Source organism: Pinus tabuliformis, chromosome 4_1 (genome assembly GCF_031772625.1).
Source record: "Pinus tabuliformis cultivar Carrire ecotype Pingquan chromosome 4_1, CPIR1, whole genome shotgun sequence".
NCBI lineage: Eukaryota > Viridiplantae > Streptophyta > Pinopsida > Pinales > Pinaceae > Pinus > Pinus tabuliformis.
Genome location: NC_142303.1, coordinates 291,310,991 through 291,333,588, shown reverse-complemented (window position 1 = coordinate 291,333,588; position 22,598 = coordinate 291,310,991). Strand labels below are relative to the sequence as shown.

Below are 22,598 nucleotides of genomic sequence, written 5' to 3'. Positions count from 1 at the left end.
GATGTTTCCAAATCAAAAATATAGGCAACCAAAGGCTTGCGAATAGAATCAACAATAATTTTCTTGGCTTTAACCTCACATTTCATGTATTTTGTTTTTGCAGCAGGGGTGCATTTGAAAGAGGCTCCACCACTCTTCCTTCAACATAGTCCATAGCATCATTTTCTTCCAAAGTCAAATCCAAAGACATCTTCCATGCATGATAATCGGATTTGTCCTTGGCTTGTCCTCAAATTTGAAGATGTACTCGTCATTGAGTCTAGTTCCAAGTTCTTGTCCAACAGCGTCCCTTAGTGATTGTTTTTCTCACTCTTGCTTGGGCTTTGTCTTCACCAGTGTTCTGATACCATGTTAATTTTAGATAACAATGGTATGTTCTATGCTTAGCAGAATTTACTTCAATGTTCCTTTAGCAGCGAAATGACAATTTCCAATTATTTCCAGCAGCAATCACATTAACTTAATCACATTGACAGTAAATGCAGATAGAACATAAAAACATATGCAGAAGACAAGCTAAGCCAAGTGGACGCCAGATTTAGCGGATGCCAGGGAAAAACCTCAATGTGGGGAAACCCTTTGATCAAATCTTCTTATTATTATTCAATAGTTCAGCAGAGAGAGTACAAAAATCAAATTCACTTGCCCAATACACAATCGAATCAGCCCTATCAAATTCTATAGTGAAACTTCAGCCCTAACCAGAAAGTCAACATTGGTCAAAACAATAGCGAACCTTCTCCAACTCAACTCAATCTTCCTTGGTCAAACTCGGCTTGAACAGGAGGTCAAATGCAGCCTAAAACAACTCAGTCAAACTCGGTAAAAGGAGAGATAAAATCAATTGTAATTTTCTACGATCAAACAGCACTAAACCCAAAAGTCAACGCTGGTCAACTAGCCCAGAACTTCTCGATTTCTATGCCCAGAAATGCGGCCTAAGGAGATCGAACTTTTGCCCTCAAAAACGCAATCAAACTTGGTCAATAAGGCCTTGGTTAACGCTGGTCAAACCTGTTTTGAAATTTTTGACTTGCAACCTGATCCAAAAATTCGTCCTTCATCCACACGTGTGAGAGAGAGAGAGAGAGAGATGATCCCCAAGCTATACGAACCAATCTAATTAGGAGAGAGAAGAATTGTTGAGTGAGTGATGTCCAAATGAGGTGAGAGGTCACTCCTATTTATACAATTCGATGAGGGTGAAAAGACACATTTATTGGGCTTCTTGAGCCTACATTAAGCTGAGGCCGACTTTAACAATTTGTGCATGTGAGAGAATAAATTCAAAATCACACTTCTGCTTGACCAAATGAGATGATCTTTATATCAAACTTGGACCTCTCGAAAAGAGGAATCCAATGAAATAACCATCTCCATCATATGAGTTGTCCCAAGGTGGAATTTGGCCCTAGTTGCCAATTTTAACAAAAAATCAAGACACAGAGTTGATTACTTTGGGATTTTAGAGGGACGCATGTCCTGACTCCTAAAATTGGAACACATTCGACATGGTCCAAACTCCAAACACATGTCCTCATTTTAGAACACGATGAAAAACATGTTAGACATGTTTTACAGGTCGTGTCATATCGGACATGCGAAATACGGGACATAAGACCCGTACGGGCTATGTCTTGTGACATAAAAGGCAAATGGCATAGCAGGGCAAGTGATGATGTGGCAACGCTGGGCAAGCCAATTCAGAGCATGGCCAATTTAGCCAAACCAAGGTTCCAAAATTGTCAGAAGATCAAGGGCATTGGAGATCCAAATTACAGGTGGCCAAGTCAAGTTAGTAAAGGGAGAAATTCAACTCAAATTGGTTGTTGGACAAGTCAACTAGTCGTGAGAAAGTCTAACTAGTCGTTGGACACCTCATGAACCAGTAGTTGGGCAATGGATCGAGAAAGTAGCCATTAGAAGATAAAATATTCCTCCAAATGACCAAGTCGAATTCTTCAAGGGGAAACTAGTGGAATCTTGAGCTTCTTTAGTTTACTATGCTTCACGGTTGACCATATTGGATCCATTAGCTAAGGGATTTGTGGACCAAACTGGGAGATTTGACCCAAGTTGACCCTGTTGAAAATGTAAATATATTCGACCTCTTTGGAATCAATTAACAACAAGTTTGATTTGCAGTGGAAAGAAGACAAAAAGAAGAGCGAAGTCTAGAGGAAGGAAGTCAAAGTCAAGGAGAAATGAAAAAGACAAGTTTTGGGTATCTCTCTCTCGCACATGGGAATTTTCCTAGGGTTTTTGGGCAAGTTGCAAGGGCCGAAATTTTTGCAATCACTGCAGGTCCGAACTTCTGAGTTGTAGGAGGTCGAAATTCTAGATGGCGCAGATTTGTAGGGTGTTGAACCTTGTTGATTTTGGCAGAAGTTATATACTTGGAAGGAGGGCTGACTTGGTGATTGGAGAAGGTCTTTGTCTTGGTCATAAAGTCTTGGATTGTATCACTTTGACTTAGTTTTATTAGAAGAAGAGTTTGAATGGGTTTTACCCTAGTTTAGTGCCTATATCTTGTGTCTCTTGTTCTTGTGATCTTCATGTATTTTTGATTTGGTAATTACTTGACGAAAGATAACATAATAAAGAAGTAAAGAAGCCAACATGGTATCAGAGTTAAGGACAGTGAGCTTCAAAATCTATCAAAAGAGCATTGGGTTCATAAGCCTTGAAGACTGAGCCTTACAAAAGCAGTACCGAACTTAAGAGCATATTTTTGGGCATCTTTATAAGTCATAAACACAGTGATTAGGCCACAGACTTGGGCTAGAAGGCCGAAAAGAGTAAAGGTGCCAAGATGCACTCTCTGGGCATCGTTTGTCATCACTCCCAAGGAATCCAAATAGCAAAGATAAGATCAAAGATCCTGTGAAGAAATCCAAAGTTCTGAGCATAAGAATAAGTATCAGAGATCCGAAAAAGGTCTTGTGTGTATTAATATAAGGAAGGCCGAGACCTAACTATGGCCTAGAAGCCGACTTCAATCCAGCGAAGAGATCTCCTTGAAATATCAGTATTTGAAAGGCGTATTAGGCCTATTTACAAGGTCTCTTTCAGTGGGTGTCAAAATCCCTAATTAGAGAGACATAGTCACAAACCTAGATTTGTTTGTCTGGAGTACCGAAAGCAAGCATAACATTGTTATGGACATAAAGTCCCAAGTTATGGAAACCTAGTAATAAACTAACCCGCTAAGATAAGATATTATAGCTTCTTTCTGCTCCAACATTCTCGCCAATACATTATCCTTAGTCTGTTCCGAATTATGATCCCTAATGAGGAATATAGCTATGTTAGTCATTATCAAGGCTTACAACAGTCCTATCATTCATCTAGTGGTGGCACGTTGAAGAGGAACCAAATCCGCAATTTTTGAGAAGCAGTTCAAGATCATTTGTGACTGTTGAAAGTCCTATCTTAAGGATCGAAGTAAATAGTGAAAGGCTACAAGTATCTCAGAAATCAAGTGACCAAAAATACATATCAGTCCTTCTAAGGGTAGTTAAAAGTCATTCAAGGACCTGTGGTATCTCCTACAGTTTTCTCTAAGAAGAGCAGAAAGAAGCATCTTGGAAGAACACTCCTATTTGACATCGTTTCAAGGCAGCTCTTTAGCACCTTGAAGTCAAGAAAAGTTGCAACTACAGTTAATTACCTTGTGTAGAGCGAAGACCTTGACATCAATGAAAGTTGCAATAACTTTGAAGACAATCTTTGTCCTTGGCGTCTTTAAAGTAGCAAGAAAATCATGACATCTTGAAGAAACTGTTGCAGCAGAATTCTTGTGATCTTGGAGGACTAAGGTATGCAGTCCTTGAGGTATGTATAATTGTTTTTATAAGGTCTAACCTGAATCAAGATTAGGGTTTTGAGATTTCCCTTTTTGGTTCTAGGGTTTGTAGTCTTCATAATGTTGGAGGTTATTGGCATCTAAGTTCTTGTAATCCCTAGTTGGTATTTGGAAACCCTAGTCAAAAGAGAAACCTTAACCCTATTCTATTTTGTTCCCTCATAAAAACCCTAGCTTTTGGTCTCTACGATTTGTCGTAGTCTAGGGAGAAAAGGAAAACCCTAATAAGGATAAAATTGGATTTGAGATTCAAACCCTAGGGTTGATGTTTGGAAAGGTAACATCAAAAGACTTAGGGTTTGGATCTAGAAACCCTAGGAATTCTCCCTTTAAAGATTCAATGGAATCCCTAATCATAATTATGCTCTTGTACTTATATATTTTGCTTGGTGGTATTTGTCAATGAATGTTGCAGGTACTTAATGAAGGAAGCAAAATAAAGATATGTTGATATTATGTCATGAAGAACATGATGAATAGAGCGAATGGTAACTTGGTAATCAAGTTGGATCCTCGAGCACTCTAATAAAAGTAGACTCGCATGGAGATGGACCATGAGGATGTTGATGCTTTCTTGAAGAACATTGTCATGGTGAGAGGGAGCCCTTCAAGAGGAAGCCCTTCAAGGTTTGTAGAAGAAGCAACTCAAGGTATGTTTTTAAGATTTGTAGCTGGTCTCCATCATATAAAAAGGTACGATCATTTTGTCCTTAAAATTGCTCCTTCATCTCTAAGGTTTTGTTATAGATTCATGAAGATTGGTATATGTTAGGGTGTTTAATCTCTAGATTGAATCAACCCTTGTAATAACTATCTCTTGCTATTTCTTCATTTTGGTAAAACCCTAGCCTTTTCATTTTTAGAGTTTGTTGATGTTATATAGGGCAGCAATAAAACCCTAACTTTTTAGGGTTTGATGATAATATTTAGGGTTTATGACAAAACCCTTGTAGAAGTTGATATAAGATCCTAAGGCATGAAAATGAAAACCTGGGTGTAAATACTTCCACTATGGTTGAAACCCTAACTTGGTTTAATTGTTGGATGTCTAAGATATAATTTCTTGTTTATAGTTTTTGATAACCCTAGATGCTCTCATTATGATAACATGCTAACCCTATATTGATAAAGTTAATTTCATGCTCTTGCACATATATTTGTGTGTTTGGTTGTACTTGTTGATGAGATTTGTAGGTACATAGTTCTCAAGAGGTTGTATGCCTGCCTCACACTTGATGATGACCTTTTGATGATGTTGAGCATGATGGAAAGAGGGAGTTGTAAGAACCCTGATGACATTAAAGTTTACACTAATGATTGAAAAATGACCTTGTTTGTATATGAAAATGATGTTCTTGAAGGTTGAAATTCTCCGATGATATGATGATACAAAAGAAAGAGCATGTGTAGCTAGAGGAATGAAGTTGTTGATAATAAGGTAGCTTGGATGTATTTTTTTATAAAGAAAAGTGTAAATCCTCCATAATTGAGAAGGAAGACATGATGTATAGTAAAGAATATGAAGAAAGAATAAGATCGGAGAATGGCTAAAGCACTACTAATGGTTACTCTTGTTTGATGAAGTTATGAACAAAGACTCGGTTGTTTTGAGAAGTGTTAAGGCTGAGTTTGGTGCTACTTGAGAGGTTGGAAAGGAAGCTTTCGTCGAGATTTGTTTGGATATTATGATGAATTAAGCAGCATCAAAATGGTTGAGGACCCCAGATTTTATGCTAGCATATTGATAGTAAGAACCAATATATTGGAAGTTTTATACTGGTTGGGGTCGTGGAGCTACAGTATGTTTTGATAGATGACCAAGTAGTCAATGTGTTGATCTCTTCTTGAGAACTTTGAGTATTTGACAAGCATGCTTGGATTGATGGATATCTCTAATTTGGTTAAGAGGGAGAGATGAGTACCTTAGGCTGCGTGCTCATATGATGGTACTTGGGAGGACATCTTGGCCTGGTTGGTATTGAGATCTCAGTTATAGTTTAGCCTTGATGATGTCTAGATCCTCGTGTGGGAGGGTATCTTGATCGTGATGATATGGAGCTTCATTTTAGCATATTGGCCTTGATGATACCTAGATCCCTGTGAGGGTTGGTGTCTTGGCATGGAAGCCTAGATGGTATCTATATCCAGTTGGATTGATACCAAGGTTGTAACCTAATGGTACCTATAGTGGCAAGTTGCCTTGATGACACCTTAGTCCCTATTGCATTGATAACTTGGTAGTTAGCCTAGATGGTATCTAGATCCCTAGCATTACATATGTTGTTGATACTCTTCTAAGAACATGTCAATTTGAGTTCATCCTTGTACCTATTTGTACAATTATGAAAACCTCCCTAGTTAAGAGGGAGTGTTGACAATGTAACTATAGTTGATCTTCATAATTGCTATGTATTTATTGTAAAATTGAAAAAAAAAAAAAAAAAAAAATAGAAAATTATTTAAGCATGGGTTTCATGCTCCTTTTATTTGTTCATTAGGTCAAAGCCTCCATTGAAGGCTTCTAGGGTTTTCTTGAATCATAAGAGCTAAGTCACTGGGTTAGCCGAATTTAATCCTTCGAATTCGAAATTCGCCAAACCTCAAAACAATTCGAACAAATTCGTTTATATTTGCCAAACTTTATGTTGAACACGAACACGAACTTTATGCCGAACACAAACACGAACAAATTTGATGAAATTTGCCAAAAATTCGTTGAAGTTCATTTCAGGGTTTTGTGGTTTGACATTTTTTCATCATTTATAATCAAAAAAGAAAAAAATTATAAAGGTAAGTTTGGTAACCCTAATAAACTTGAGGCTAAGCCTTGGCGACATGCAAAAATCTACCTCACTCACAGTGACACTAGCTCACTCCACCACCAACTGGTGAGATAATCAAGCCTTTGGGAGTTGGATAACTAGCCACCGGGAAGTTGGATAACTAGGCCATTGGGCCACTAGGGCATTTGGAATCAATGAAAAAACAAGAAAGGTTTTTGATCCAATTGACAGACTTTTCTAATGGGAACAATAATCAATCTTCTTCATTAATGTTTATGTCAACCAACCCATTGAGAGGGTTGAATCATCGGGATGAATAATGAATTTTTGTCTAGTTCAGTTAATAGAATTCACTAACTAAAACAACAATTATTTTCTTGTCAATTTATAGTTCTGTTAATCGTCATATAATTCCATTGTGATGTATTGTCGGCGGAATAATTTGTAATTGTCTGTATGGATTTAGTGAAAGTTATTGGTGATTTTTTGCTTTTTATGGAGTAATCTACATGATTTATTTGAGAAGAACTATGGCTAAATGTGTTTTTCAGCTTGCTTAAACTAAAATTGTATATAATATTTCAAATTTTATATGTCGAATTTTATGCCGAATTTTATCAGCAAAATTTTAGGTGCCGAACTCGAACATGAACACGAACGCGGTGACTTAGCATAAGAGTCGCTGTCATATGTATTTGACCCTTCTTGGGCTTTTGTATCATGTAAAGAAAAAATATTTTGAGTCAAAATAGTCATTTTACACCTCCTCACCAAGTCAGCCCTGTTTGGGGCTATTCGGCCCCGTGGAAGCAGTGTATATAGAAGGAAAATTCGACCTCTTTGGAATCAGTTAACAACAAGTTCGATCTGCAGTGGAAAGAAGACAAAAAGAAGAGTGAAGTCTAGAGGAAGGAAGACAAAGTCAAGGAGAAGTGAAAAAGACAAGTTTTGGGCATCTCTCTCTCACACGTGCGAGTTTTTCTAGGGTTTTTGGGCAAGTTGCAGGGGCTGAAATTTCTACAATTACTGCAGGTTCGAACTTCCGAGTTGCAGGAGGCCGAAATTCCAGCTGGAGCAGATTTGTAGGGTATTGACCCTTGTTGATTTTGGCAGAAGTTATCTACTTGGAAGGAGGGCTGACTTGGTGATTGGAGAAGGTCTTTGTCTTGGGCATAAGGTCTTGGATTGTATCGCTTTGATTCATCTTTTTAGAATAATAGTTTCACTGGGTTTTCCACTAGGAGAGGGGTTTTGCACTGGCTAAGTGCCTATACCTTGTGTCTCTTGTTCTTGTGATCTTCATGTATTTTTGATTTGGTAATTGTTTAATGAAAGATAATATAATAAAGAAGTAAAGAAGCCAATACATATCACAAGTAATTATCAAGAAAAGAGAAATCAATTTAACAAGAAACCCTAACAAAGTTGCCCTAAGGACTTCTCAACAGACCCCTTAGTGGGAAAATAAAAAATTGCAATGTAATATTTTATGAGAAAATTACTAAATCTCCAACCTATGACTATTTAAATATTTTTTAAGGAGCCCAACTACCCGTTAGCTAGTCATTATCTAGCCGTTAAGAATTATTTTATATAAGGCTAGCCTCCCCACATGTAATAGTTGTTGTTGTCATATGAGATTTATGCCATCAATATTAAAGAGCTCACTTTTGCAAACCATTGTCTATAATTTCTATATACTTTGTGTGAAGTGGTTTTTATCTTCATTTTACTCCTTGATCTTATGTTATTGAGATTTAATATAATAAATTTAATAATCAATAAAACTACACAAAATTTAGCAAATCGTGTCATTGAGGGGATACATAGTCACGTGGAAGGGGAGAACTAGGGAGCAACCCCACTCGGATTTTTTGTTTTGCAAGTGGATCAATCTAAACAACCACGCCATTCCAAAGGGAAGCTTCGAATCGTGCATCTTCACACGTGATCTGAAGACTAGAGATGCCACATTGAAAGGGCCACTCCTAGCTAGGTTCAAACCATTTTAACAGTATTAAGTCAATAGTGGGGGGCAACTTCTCTTCAAGACCAAACTCACTCCCTTGATTTATCAAGCTAGATTGACTTAAGAAGGTGTTGATTTCACACTTTCATTAGGGTGAGGTAAGTTGGACACAAGTATAAACTCAACAACCACTTTTCTACTAAAACTCAAAATATTTTATTTTAAGCATTAGTTTAAAATTTAATCACTTGCTGTTTTTTCATTTATTTATCGTGTTAGCAAGCACTGCCTTGGGGAAAGTGACCAAAATTGCTATATCTAACCAAGGATAGGTACAAGAAATATTATTTGCACATTTCTTGTATCTAGTTGAATTCTTTTGCAGATCCAGGGATTTATTGGTTGTAACATACAAGATCTGCAACAAAGACAGGTTTCAGCACTTTTCCAAGTAAGTTACACCTCAAAAATCCCTCCTTAGACTTTATTTTGCTTAATATCACTTATTTCACTATTTAGAGTTGAAATTATTTGATTTCCAACCACATTTAAAGTTAAAATTCAGATCTAGAAATTCTTGTGCCATTTTGCCCAAGAGGGTTTCACCGAAATTCCTAGTAAAACAATTTTCAGCTTGCTGGAAATTGACTTTTCAACTCTCATAGGTTGAAAAGAGTCCTCATAAGCCTCTATTTTGTTCCTCGAGCCTCTCCGCTCCTAGACATAAAATTTGAAAGTGCTAAGACACTTGTAGGGTAGATGATTTGGGTTTAACACGGTGTTGTCCCTGTTTTTATGCAAACTTTACAGTCTGATTTTACAGGACAGCAAGCTATTTTGACCCCTAAACCTCTAACCAGTGGTCTAAACAGAAATATAATTACATAGTTGGTTAGAGTAAATTCCATGGACAAAATCAGCTGGTTACACTTCATATTTTATGTATTTTGGTACTTCTAAATCTCCTATTTAGTCTTCTGCTATATAGTGACATTAAAACCAGCTCAACAGTTTCAAAAGATTAATACCTCCACTTGACCCCATCTAAGGCACTGATCTTATTTGCGATTGTTTGGCATTATATTTGGGCTCTTTCCTTGACCATTTAGGAGGTTGTTGAGTCTAAACAGTGGGGGGCTTGGGTTCAGGTGACAATGGGTCCCTACCCTATGTGTGTCCATCTAGCAGGTTGCTAAGAACTTAGCAACCCTGTTAATTGGATCTATAACAGGCTAGATTAGAGATAGAATCATTTTTGGCTATTTTCATGTTTCCCAACACACTTCACAGATCCCAATGCACATTGTCCCCACTCCAAAATTCAACAAGGGCTCATTTATATCAACAAGAGGTATACTTGATATGCCATGTTGAAATTTTGGCAAAAGGATGATATTTCAAGGTGAATTTCATCTCCAAAGGGGAATGCAGGCATAGTATTTCCTGGGAATAAAGGTGGCAAAGCAAATGGACTTTGCATGTGCTATATTCTACATTGAATGTAGGTCATGAGGCCTCCTATCATGCATACAAACTTTTCCAAGCTCAAAGGAGGAGGAGTGTTGGTACTCTCAAGCAACGTTGCACGAAGTGGGGACGTTTTTTGGAAGCAAAGCATCCGAAGCATCATTTCCCAAAAATCTAGGAAGCGAAGCATCTCGGAAGCATCTACTATATATATATATATATATATATATTTGCATTTATATTCAATAAAAACATCCAAAATACCAAATTAGTTGTAGAAGATATGAAAACATGCATATTTGTACATAAATCAAGATAGATATGGCATCCATTATACATCAATGATTAATTATTCGAGCATCAACCATCTAGATTCTAGCAATTACAAACATACATCAAATTTTTAAGCATTAGCAATTTAGCATATCATAATGATAAAACATAAAACATTTAGAACATAAAATCATAAAACATTCAAATAACTTATCTAGCAAGTCACAAGTGAGCAACTGTCAACATGAGTCATGTCCAAAATTCAAATAATAATGTTTACAAAATAGGCCACTTGGCCACCACCAAGTACACACTGAACTAGGAAGAGTAAGACAGAAAAGTTCAAATTCACAACACTACTACAAGTCTAATCTATGACAAAAGTAGTAAACTGTGAATATATCTACTAATATCTCCTCCTTCCACCACGAACAGCACGTGAGCCTCCACGTGGTGGCAATGAAGAAGATGGTGGTTGCGGAAGTTGTGGCAGTGGAACTGATGAAGACAGAGCCCCTGTTGTTGGTGTTGAAGCATGGAACCTAGGAACCATGGGACCGGATGGGGGTGGCATCTCAACTCGATCATCATCATCCTAGATAAGAGCATCCTCCAATTGCTCTAATTGCAACACTCCATCCTCCAAATTGGCCTCCTCTAAATTTTTGTCCCAAAGCTTAAGGTCTTTATTAGTTTTTGCATCATCACAATAATGGGACAACAATTGCAAGTTGTAGCGAACATAAACCAAACTCTCTGCCCAGTGTAAATTTAACCTGTTCCTTTTAACACTGTGTATGAAATAATAAGAGCTCCAAAACCTCTTTGCAGAAGAAGTGTTTACCACCTATGATGGCACCCGAAATACCAAAGTTTGTAGAAGTGGAGTAGCACCTTCATGCATGTTCCTCCACTCAAGAGAAGATAAATTCTCTTGATCTCTAATAGCATGATTGCTCCCAAATGTACAAGTGCCAAGTGTATAGTTGCTCAAATGCCTATGGAGCATGGCAGACCCCTCCTCGTCAAGAACTAATTTATCCAATGCTTTCATATAATCAAATAAAACCTCTGGATCTAGGTGTGGTTTTCCCCTGCCCCCCCCCCCACGTGCTAGTGTCGAAAGCCATGATGGATGATAGTGTTTAGGTGTCATAACTTACGTTAAGACATGCAATGGAATGTTTAGCATTTCCCATTGTTTTTCCACCTTTGCACGAATATAAGTGAACAAGGTGATATCTCTAGGCTCAACAATGTCTTTAATCTGCCCCAACATGCTATCCATGTGCTCATACAACTCCCCAATTGTTGGTTGTTCTAAATCTGCAAACTTGATCATGTAATAAATTGGTTTGGTGAATTGCAAAACATATTTAATATGTGACCAAAAGTAACTATCAAGTATAATGTCCTTGACTACATTAGCACCATCTTTATCAATGTTAATGTCATCCCATGATTCAGAGGTCACCATATTAGTTAAAACTTCTCTCGCCTTCACTAGCCGCCTAAAGGTGAGGTAATAACTTTAAGCAACTACAACTTGGAGTAAGTGCCATACCCTTGTATGCCCTATGATAAATTTAATGAGTTGCTTCCCTCACTTGTAAAGCTCATTAATCCATCCACATTCTTTATGCTTCACAATATCATGCATCAAAAGGTTCAATGTGTGTACCAAGCACCCAAACCAAAAGATGTGTGGATGAGCATGCTCAATAATTTTTCCTGTTGCATTATCAGTGATCACTTAAACCACATTATTAGGACCAACATCTTTGATCGATTGCAATAGGAAATTTGCAATGTTTGGGAAGTTGCATTGATGGAGGAGGAGTCATGACTTGCAAGAAACATTGCATCACTTGCAGAAACACCCAAAACATTTATCAAATGTTTGTTTCTAACATTTGTCCACCCATCTGATACAATGGATACCCCACAAGCCACCCACTCATTTGTAAAACGTGTCAAAGCTCTTTGAACCTTTGTTTTTTCTCTTTCTAATAACATAGTTCTAGCTTTCTCATAGTTGGGGCTCTTGTATCCTTTTGGGGCTTCATTGATGGCCTTAACCATACCATGCCAGTAGGGAGAGCGAAGCACATTGAATGGTACATTGCAAGCACAAAGAAAATGGACCACCTTTCCATCCACATCATCTCTCCCAGCAACATTTGGGAGATCTGTTATTGTTCTTCTACTTTCAAATGTTGCCGAAGCACGATGAGGAGATGAGCTATCAAATCTAGAGGTTGCACTTGATTTAGAATGAGTTTTTTGTTTCTTGTTTTTCTTTTGTGTGGCCTCCTCTATTTCAACATATTTTTTTCTTTGTTCCATTGAAATCTTAGGGCAAATTGTTATCCCCATGAGACCCTTTTCTCATCACTCTCCATCACCCCACAAAGATGCCTCCTCACACGGGTATATGAACCACTATATGGTTTTCCTCCATGACAACCATGAGGGCACACAAACTTGTAGCTTCCACCACCTTTTCCCCCCTCAAGTTTGGTCACATAATTCCACAAGGGTGTCAATGCTTTCCCCTCATGCATTTCAGTGTCCTCTTCAAACCCTTCCTCCTCATCATACATTGGATCACTCATATGGGTACCACTATCCTCTTCTTTTTCTTCCCTTCTATTCCTACTCCCCAACACCATCATGAAAACCAAAAGTGGAATGATACATATAAGCCAAAAGAACACCATTTTGGAATATGAATATAGATGGACAACCTGCAATGAAATAAGCAAGAAGAAAGAATGGGAGATGGAAGCCCTTCTTTACTCCTCCAAGCTCCTCCTCCTTCACTCCTCCTAGCTCCTCCTTGAGCCTTTCTTCTCCAAGCACTCTTCTCCTCTCTTCTCCAAGCTCTCCAAAGATGCAAGAATGAGGAAAAGAGAAGGGGAAATGGCTTTTAACCCCATCTATCTTTTCCCTAACTCACCATAAAAGCACCCCCAACCTAAGTTAGAACCTTAAAAAAATAAAAAATAAAAAATAAAGGAAAAAATTGTTGCCCGCGCAGAACCACTTGTCGAGCCTCGAAACTGCACTGGATCCACTCGGATCTATGCCCGATCCGCCACGGATCCGAGGTGGATCCCAATCCAGAAACATGGATCGGAAATCCAGAACCGCGGATTGGGCCCGTGTGGTTCCAGATTTCCAGGGATTGGCCCAAATTGGTGGATCTGATTTTCGAATCTGCAATTCTGCCAAAGGATCGCCCAAGGATCTGTAAGGGACGCAATTCCGCCCTTAGATCCTTGGGGGGGAAGGATCGTGCAACACTGCTCTCAAGCCCCATGCAAGAAATTTGAACTCTCCTAGCCAAAACATGGAAGTAGTAAAGTGTCCAAGACATAACACCCCAAGTCAAAGGAGGGTAAAAAGCGACATGTTGGCATCTCCAAGAAGAAATTTGACTTCTCCAAGCAAATGCTCCACCAATCAAGCAAGATGTTAGTCAAAGGCAAGGGGGCGTTGCTATTCAAAGGGAGTCAACTAAACATTGCAGTCAAGGAAGGTTCCTCTAGTTAACGCTAGGCATCCAAAGGAAAATGTTCGACCTCTTTCTCCTCATTAAATATTATCCAAAGAAAATTGAACACGTTTGAAGGCCTCTTCATGCAAGGCTTTGGAGTTAAGTAATTTTAAAGAGGGACATAGCCATTATTAAAGGGGGTGAATTTCTTCATGGGACATTGGGCACCATTTTCAAGTGATCAAGCCTTTTTAAAAAATATTTCATCCTAGATCAAGTCAAACTTGGGAACATTAGACCACTTTTTATGATGTGGACACATTTTTCAAGATTAAACAATTATTTCAAGCATGAATCAAGGGAATGTTGGTCATTATTTTCAACAAATAATTTATGGACTTTTTCTTCCCTAGTTGGATTGATCAATCCACCTTTTTATGGGGACCTATATTTATAATTGTACATTGGATTTGAACACTTTATTTTATTAATGTTTAGTTCTAGAAGTAGAATAGAACTAGAATTTCCTTGCTAGATCTAAGGAAGTTCTCCAAATATCATCATTTTAACTTAAAGGAAGTTCTTTACCTCCCCTATATAAAGGAAGGACTTCCTCGTTTGTAATTCATGGTTGGATAGTGGGAGTATTCCCCTTCCTGGGGTTTAGTGAAAATATTTCCTAGTGTCTATTTGGGTTTCATGTTTATTATGTGATGTATTTTTCAACCAAGAAGGATTTTCTTTCTCAGTTCCATCTGTAATATTATTTAGGGTTTTAACATTTAAGTGAGTCAAAATCACTGCAAGGCTTAGAGAGACCACTCCACTGAGGGGCAATGTTGTCAAATGGATGGGGATGTCAAAGACATAGGTCTTCAAGTTCCTTTTGTTGTTGTGAAGTGGTCATTAAGCCTCTTTGCTAGGTAAACCCTCATGGGGATTCCCTTACTAAATGCTTGATTTGTTTCATATCATAGTCGATCCTTGAGCTAAGGGTAATACTATTGAGGAATCCTATCAAGTGGGGTTTTGACTTTACACTTTGCCCAAATTGGTTGAGAGATCACCATCCTTAGATGCCAGTGTCTCCCCTGATCCATTATTCTGAGTAACTGAAAAAAGAAGGGTCATTCTTCTTGATATCCTCTCATCATTGATCTTCCCTTGACTCCATCGCCCTTGATGACTGACATTTATCTTCATATCCCTCCATCTCTAGTCTTTCTTTTTCCTCTTAAACCCAACTTGATCACTTGGGTTATGTTACCCACCAAAATGGGTAACCCCATAGGAGAAAAAATTCCTCCTGCGTTTGGCAGCTAGCCAGCACCCCCTGACAGCCACTATTTGACGATGATAAATCATGTGCCTCTGCCATTTGCATCAGCCATGTGCCTCTCCCCGTCTAGTACTACCACTTGGATGGTGGGTTTCGAATCTTTTGATTCAAAAGGTACTTTGATCATTTTGCAATCGGGTGCTTATACTTGTTTGTTTTGGGCATTTAGTATGGATAAAGGGGCGATCTATGATATTGATCAATCTTGAATGTAAATATGTTCTCTCACATTACATGATAAGGACCTACTATCGCAGACAGCATTGATGGGATGGGATTTTAATGGTTCAAGTCATCTCAGAGAAAGTAGGAAGAGGGATTGTTCTACAAATTGGCTGCAGATATGGTAAGAAAAGTAGTTTTTTTACTTGCTTGTGCAGTTTAATTTTCATCTTTTCTTCACTGTATTAAAACTAAAATAGATCCATCATAAACCCGGATCTATTATTTATTAAACACTGGATGGAGGAATCCCAGTTTAATATGGATTTTAGAGTTTGTGTGTGGTAGGCCTTTTTTTCCTCGTGTAAGTAGTAACATTACTCAAAAAGATATAAAAAGAAACAGACATCTCACCACCTGGGTTACAGAGCACCTCGCTTCTCTCCTCACAACAACCAAAAATGGCCAAGTCATTTAAGGATTCCAGTGAACAGACCATACTTCAAAATATGATTGAAAACAGTTGATATCTTTTCTCAACATTTATACCATGTGGTTTTGGGAATGCTGAGCACTCAAAATATTGTTTTAAGCACGTGTTTCTGGTGAGGAAATTTTTTAATTATTGATGAAATATTACATCTACATAACTAGCTTCTTAACAAGAGATCCATGTTCTCTTTCTGATCTCAAGACAATGTAAGCCCATTCTTCATAGCATCTACCTAGAACAAGAGGCACACTCAACCTACGACCAAAGGTCAAACGTATATCGCTTCTCACAAAAAAAGGCACCCTGGAATCTTTTATTGGCTGGCAGGGCTGAGAATCATTTAATTAATACGCACTGCGATGTAGTGCTATATAATATGCTCTAACAGCGATTGAGGTACAATTACAAAATGGTAAAATATGTTTGAATATTGATTGAGGCACAAAATGTGACATAGAGAGAGGGAATTTTAAAATCAATACATATTTTAAGGTTGTAGAAAATATTCACCTATAACAAGATTATCTGAAAACTATTGTAACCCAAAATTATGTTAAGAGGAGGATCACTCTATATGTGAACAAGAAGTGAACTGGGGAATGATATGTTGTGATATATATGCTGAGCTGACCAGAATTCCCAACCAGTGTGCAATAGTTAACCAACAAAAGTATAAACCATCTGACTAACAAGCATAAGGGATGCAATCCTACCTCCAATTTTCATAAACTCGATGTGCATTCTCAACGGTGGATTTCACTGCCCGATAATGCAATTACAGTACTATAGAAAGAAAAATAAGTCTAATATATTGATTGTCGATGATATTGGAAGTGATCTAAACCCTACCATGGGCATGTTTATCCCACATAGATCAGATCAGAGAGAGGCAAACCTTGGGGACGGCATTGCCAAGTTCCTTGGCATGAGCCGCATAATTCCTGCCCACTGCCACAATCTTCGTTCCCAAACTTAAAAGTTTGTTTCCAAGCTCTGTTGCGGATGATCCAGCCATTTGAATGCTGCGGAAATCAATAAAACCCTTTCGAGATGATCTTTGATTTGAAATTTCAGAGCTACAATCTATATAGAGTCTGATAGTAGTAGATTTCACGAGAGGGTAAAATTTACGCTTTGCGTGGCTTCGGTATTTTGTATTTAAGTTGGACTCGCATGGGCAATGGAATCTCGGTAGGCCAGCAAACGGTCCCAGGTTGCAAGTTCGTTGGCAAAACATTATTCAAAACATGAAAGATCGCTTCTTTAACCAATATGTCAAACCATTATTCATGTAGGGTTGCGTTTTCTATTTAAATACGGTAGAGGTATTGTAATATAGTGTAATCTAAACATTAAAATAAAAATGATCTAGAGCCTTGTTGTCTCCTAAGGCTGGTGTCACACTTGACCCCTTACTAGTCTTTGCTCAGGCTGGGGGATTTCACCTAATGGAAGAGGTGAGGGGCGTAATTGGTTGGAAGAGGTGACGCAAGTTATGGCTTCCTTCGCCTCCGTAATTTTTCAATAATTTCCGTATTTGACGAGGTTCTTCCTAGAATGAAGAAGATGACAGCATACGTGGGTGGATAGACACAAAAGCTGAGGCGGATCTTAAGGTTCTTCCCTCTCCCATATACGGTAAGTAAAGCATCTCATTTATAGCATAGAACCAATCAGAATGATGCCTCGCAAGTTTGATGTTTCGGCGGATAACAACTAACCAGCTTTTACCTCTTTTAGCCCGAAGAAAAGGAGAGCCTTCAAGGAAGGATGAATGTGTTCGTTAGCCGCTAGCTAATGTGGAAGGAACTAGAGCGGTTCATGTCCTCTCCCTTATTTGTGAGTTCACATATATTAATAAGGAATAACTACCTATGAGCTCGTCCCACAAACTATCTATGAGCTGGTCCTCTCACCTAGTGGTTTCTTATTCATCTATGGGAATTAAATTAGTATAGATTTATTATAATTTTGGATCTACCAAGTATTTAGAGGGATCAAATTTTTTGACATGCAAATCTTTTTTTAAGAGTAAAAGAGATTTGATACTCTAGTTAAGATGTATCTAAATTAATTAGCTCGCAATCAAATTTATGTTAAATTTTGTAATTATTTCACAATCCAAATGATATGACCCCATTAGAGGTTGAGATGATCTTTGTTTTGTCTAGACAATCGAGCAGACTACTTCCAAAACCATCGCCAAAAAGTGGATGCAGGTGATTCAAACCACTGCCCTATCTATGAAATTTGGGGTCGCCTATGATACCTATATGAATCGAAAAGAGTACTCGTGTCACTGCTTGCATTTACAGCACTCAATCGTTTCAGAAGTCATGAATCTTCTACTAAGTTTTGATAGAAGAGGAAGAAGAAGAAATGTTAACATCCATGAGGATAAAGATAGCCTATGGGACATACCACCTCGCAAACTAATTTTTGCATTTAGCCCTTTTCCTATTTAATGTGACAATGTGCGCTCCCAACTTCTCACCGATCCCCTCGTTAAATAAATTATCCGAAGAGCTAACAGTTAGGATTCACATAAATGTTCCTATTGTCCTTTAAGGCCTCACATTCTAGAATTAAATGTTTTTCTATTTCCACTTTTTCGGAAATGCAAAAAATACACACTCTTTGCCCGTAAACTTCTTTTGCTTTTTTCCAAGATTCGGTTTCACAACGGAGTTGATGAGAATTAGTTCTTAACTTAGCAATAAGAATTTTGGTTCTCTATGAGATATTAGCCCCTATGCACACTTTTTTATGATGATTATGAGTGGGATTAAACTCTTCAATATAATACTTTCTCTTTCTCCCTAGCTCTTTATCCCAAGTACACATGTCGAACTTATCCATAATAAAAGTCTTTCTCTCTTTACTATTTGTGGGGCACATCATTTACTAAACCATTTGTTATTTTACTGCATCCAAGTCTTCTTTCTTTTGCACAATGTGTCATTGAGAACAACCCTAGGTCAACTACTCTCTTCTATTTGCTCAATATTTTTTTAATATCTTACGAGTTGCACCATAGCAATTGCTTCAATAGGCGAAACCCCCATTTCACTCAGCAAGATATCATAAGGAATTGAACTTTTGATTTTGAACTTGTTTGTAATCAAGCATTTCTGAATTTTCTCAATTTGCTTCCATTGTAAGTAGATGTATTGTTGGCCAATAGTTCATGACCATAGAGAACCACTAGAATCACTAAAAGCCCAAAAAGAATTTGGGTGCTCTTCCGATCCCATAGCTCTACCTCTTTGCACCTATTTTGAAAAGCATAAAATGTTTTCCAACCTCCCAAAGTTCTTTTCTTTCTGCACCCTTCCCAACTTAGGAAGTCAATTCTAATAGTATTTGTAATCTGCAACTTCTTCAAGAGTAAAGTAGAACTTATGTTGGCTATGTTTTCTTTTGTTAGAGAAAACCACCACTTTTGTCTTGTTAATATTGATTTGCATCCCCGTCGTTCTACAAAAATGTTAAAGGGAAAATAAGTGTTCTTGCAAGCCAAGAGCAGATTTAGCAATCGGAATAAGGTCACCCACATATAAAAGAAGCCTTATCACAAACTCACCCAAATGGACACCATCATCCCCTTGTAATTTTAACCACTCTTCAAGTTTCTCAATATATAAACCAAAAAGGGTAGGGGACAACTAGCACCCTTGCTTAACCCTGATATCACTCCTAAAGCTTTTGGAGATGCCAACCGAAGTTTTGATTTTGACTTTCACATCCTCATACAACTTATGAACAATTGCTCTAAGATGCATAGGAACCTCAAGTTCCTCCATTCTATGCCAAAGCTTGTCTATAAAGACCATGTCAAAAGCCTGTTTGTAATCAACAAAGCAACAAAAGGCTTCCTTCTTTTTCTCCCATACTTTTTCAATGATGTGCCTTAAAGTTATACCGTGATCAATCATGGAATGTTTAAGTCTGAAACTTACTTTTTCTTTAGCACATTTACCTTTTTCAATTGCCCACTTGCTAATTTTATTTTCTAGCATACTTCCAACTAACTTTGCAAACAAAGAGTTTATCATTATGGTACTATAATTGGAGGGATTATTGATGTCGCCACTCTTGAAAAGAGGTATTGCTAGACTAGTTGCCCAATCCCATGGGGAACCCCTGTTGAATGATGCTGTTGAAGATTTTTGTAATGTGAGGTGCAAGAATTTTCAAACCCCACTTTAGATGCTCTGTTTGAAGTTCAACTAAGTCTTTTTCTTTTCCAACACCCAACTTCTTAATACCCATCTTGACCTCTTGCACGGTGAAAATTTTAGTACCAATGTTGACCAAGGGGGCAAAGTCAACCTTGGGATGTCGCCCCTAAAGCTTCCTTGCATAATCAAACCACTGAGAAGTTGTAATATTATTTTTAGTTTGCTTCTTTTTCGGTTGGAGCTCCTTCCAAAATAACTTGGGGTTATTTTTCCCAAGCAAGATTAGTTCCTCCCTCCTTGAGACCATGAAATCAACTTTTTTCTTCTTTTTTTTCAAATCTACTCATAAACTTTGAGGTTTATGCTTTTCTTGTTTGACTCTTTCAAAATTATCCTTGCCTTTTTGTAGTCCTCGTCAAACCAACCATTAAGCAGAAAGCTTTTTGTTTTGGACTTCTTATTTTTTGCTCTTTTGCACTCTACAAGTGCACTTTGAATTAAATGCGTTAACTTGTGACTATGAAGGCCATGGAACAAAATTTTCTCCTTCTCAAAAAGCCTCTCTAGTGCTATTTTTAAGGTATTACATTCTTTTTGAGTCAAAATAATTTTTCCTTTTAAGAGATTTTGTTGAATAAACTGAGTTTTCGTCCCAAGTTGCTTCTTTCGAGTCCAAGAGAAACTTCAGTGAATTGATTTGTGATCAGATTTTAAATCCTAAAGTTGTTCACAAATCAAAACTTCCTCCATTTTCTCACATAGACCATGCGAGAAAATTAGGTAATCGACTACACTTGCACCATTATAAGTAGTATAAGTGAAATTACCAGACTTCGCTTATCTTAGCCAAACCATTACAAATAACTAAATCAAACAACCCACATTATATAATCAACTCTCCCTAAATTATTATATTATTTTATATAATTATTAAAAGAAAACAAAATTACTAATAAAGACTCAAAAGAATCAAAATCATCCAAAGTCAACCCCTACAATTTTCTTGAACTTCGTATTCAATATTTCAGTTATTTATACACTATTTATGAAAGTGGAAGGAGCATCAGTATAGTGATAAGAAAACAAATACACCAAATAAATAAATAGTTTTTATTATTTCTGAAAAAGGTTGATAATATTTAATATTATTGGTGTGATTGGTTTAATTTGTCTTAATAATGTTTCTAATATTTAATATTATCGGTGTGATTGGTTTAATTTGTCTTAATATAGTTTTAAGAAGAATAAACTTTCACTTATATTAAAATATTTTTGAGTATTGGATCATAAATTTATATACTTGTATTTTAAAAAATGGATTCTTAATCCCCATTATTAACTATTAGAAAGTAAATTTAAGCCAATAAAATATTAAAAAATAAAACACAATTTCAATTTAAATAGTATTTATAATAAAGTTAATATTTTTAACAGTATTTTTTAGAAAAAATTACATAAAAGATATTCTCGTTGACATGTTTCGAACCACCCAGTGTGGTTTATCTTCACGACAAGATGAGGAACCAGATCCAGGCATTGTAATAAATAGATGTAGAGAGTTGCTAACTAGCCATTATGGAATAACATCGAGCTTGACTTAGGGCAAAAATTGGTAAAGGTTTTGACCAAAAAAAGGTAAGGGTTTTGACCAAGAAAAAGTAAAGGAACCTAATTAAATAATTTTAATTTTTTTTTATAAAATAATATTATAAAACAAGAAGTTATGGTATGTTGTTTTAATAAAATAATTAATTTTTATTAAAACTTTTTATAGCCTCTTATAACTCTATTAATGAATATAATATTCTAAAAATATTAATATTAAAAGTTTAATCTTATTCATATCCCCAAATATTAACTAATATAAAAATAATTTTAAAGAGTCTTAAAATAAATAATAGGAAGATTAACAAATATTAATAATATAAAAATATAAATAATATTAAAAAGTAATAATAATATTGTTTAGGGGAATAACTAATATTAAAATGATCAGCGATAATATTGAATAGTAATAAAATTATAAATTGATATATATATATATATATATATATATATATAGATATAGATATATTAGGAAGAAAGTGCATGAATCCAGCATTTATTGATACTCCAATCATCATTCCTATTTAAATTAATAGGTATTTTTTCAATTTCTAATGCTTCCCTAAATTTACGATGATGAAAATGGTCGATCCTCGCAATGATCCTAGCCTCTTCAATGCATATGTGATGATTGGTTTTTTCTGCATGCTCTGCCAAAGCAGAGGAGCGAGACTTTCCATGCTTGATGTCGGTAGCATGTTCACAAATCCTTTGGTTTATAGATTGACCGGTCTCCCCAATACAAGGAGTTCCATAAGAACGGGGAATGATGTAAACACATATATTCTTCTTCTTATTAATTATCTTTATATTTACCAGGGTAAATACATGATGAAGAGTTACTGTGATAAGATTCAACTCCCTAAGTATAGTTAAGTAAGTGGAACCGACGAACCAAAACTTTACAGACCTCCCTCAGGTGCTACAGGACCCCCAGGAGCTAACCAACCACTCCAGGTGCC

General features: G+C 36.8%; 1 protein-coding gene across 3 annotated transcripts in view; it reads right to left on the bottom strand.

The window, feature by feature from the left end:
- LOC149175415 (Fumarylacetoacetate (FAA) hydrolase family) overlaps nucleotides 1-17,470 on the bottom strand; it is a 310,552-nt gene extending 293,082 nt beyond the window's left edge. The window contains exons 1-2 of one of the 3 annotated variants that reach the window (XM_089419672.1): nucleotides 16,982-17,468; nucleotides 16,746-16,872 (exon numbers count right to left, since the gene is read on the bottom strand). In XM_089419672.1, coding sequence (XP_089275798.1) covers nucleotides 16,746-16,872; nucleotides 16,982-17,025 — 171 coding nt within the window. In that variant the 5' untranslated portion in view covers nucleotides 17,026-17,468. Of the gene's footprint in view, nucleotides 1-16,745 lie in introns of all 3 variants that reach the window. The other 2 variants (XM_089419673.1, XM_089419671.1) reach the window with 2 other exon arrangements.
- Between the last annotated feature and the right edge of the window lie 5,128 nt (nucleotides 17,471-22,598).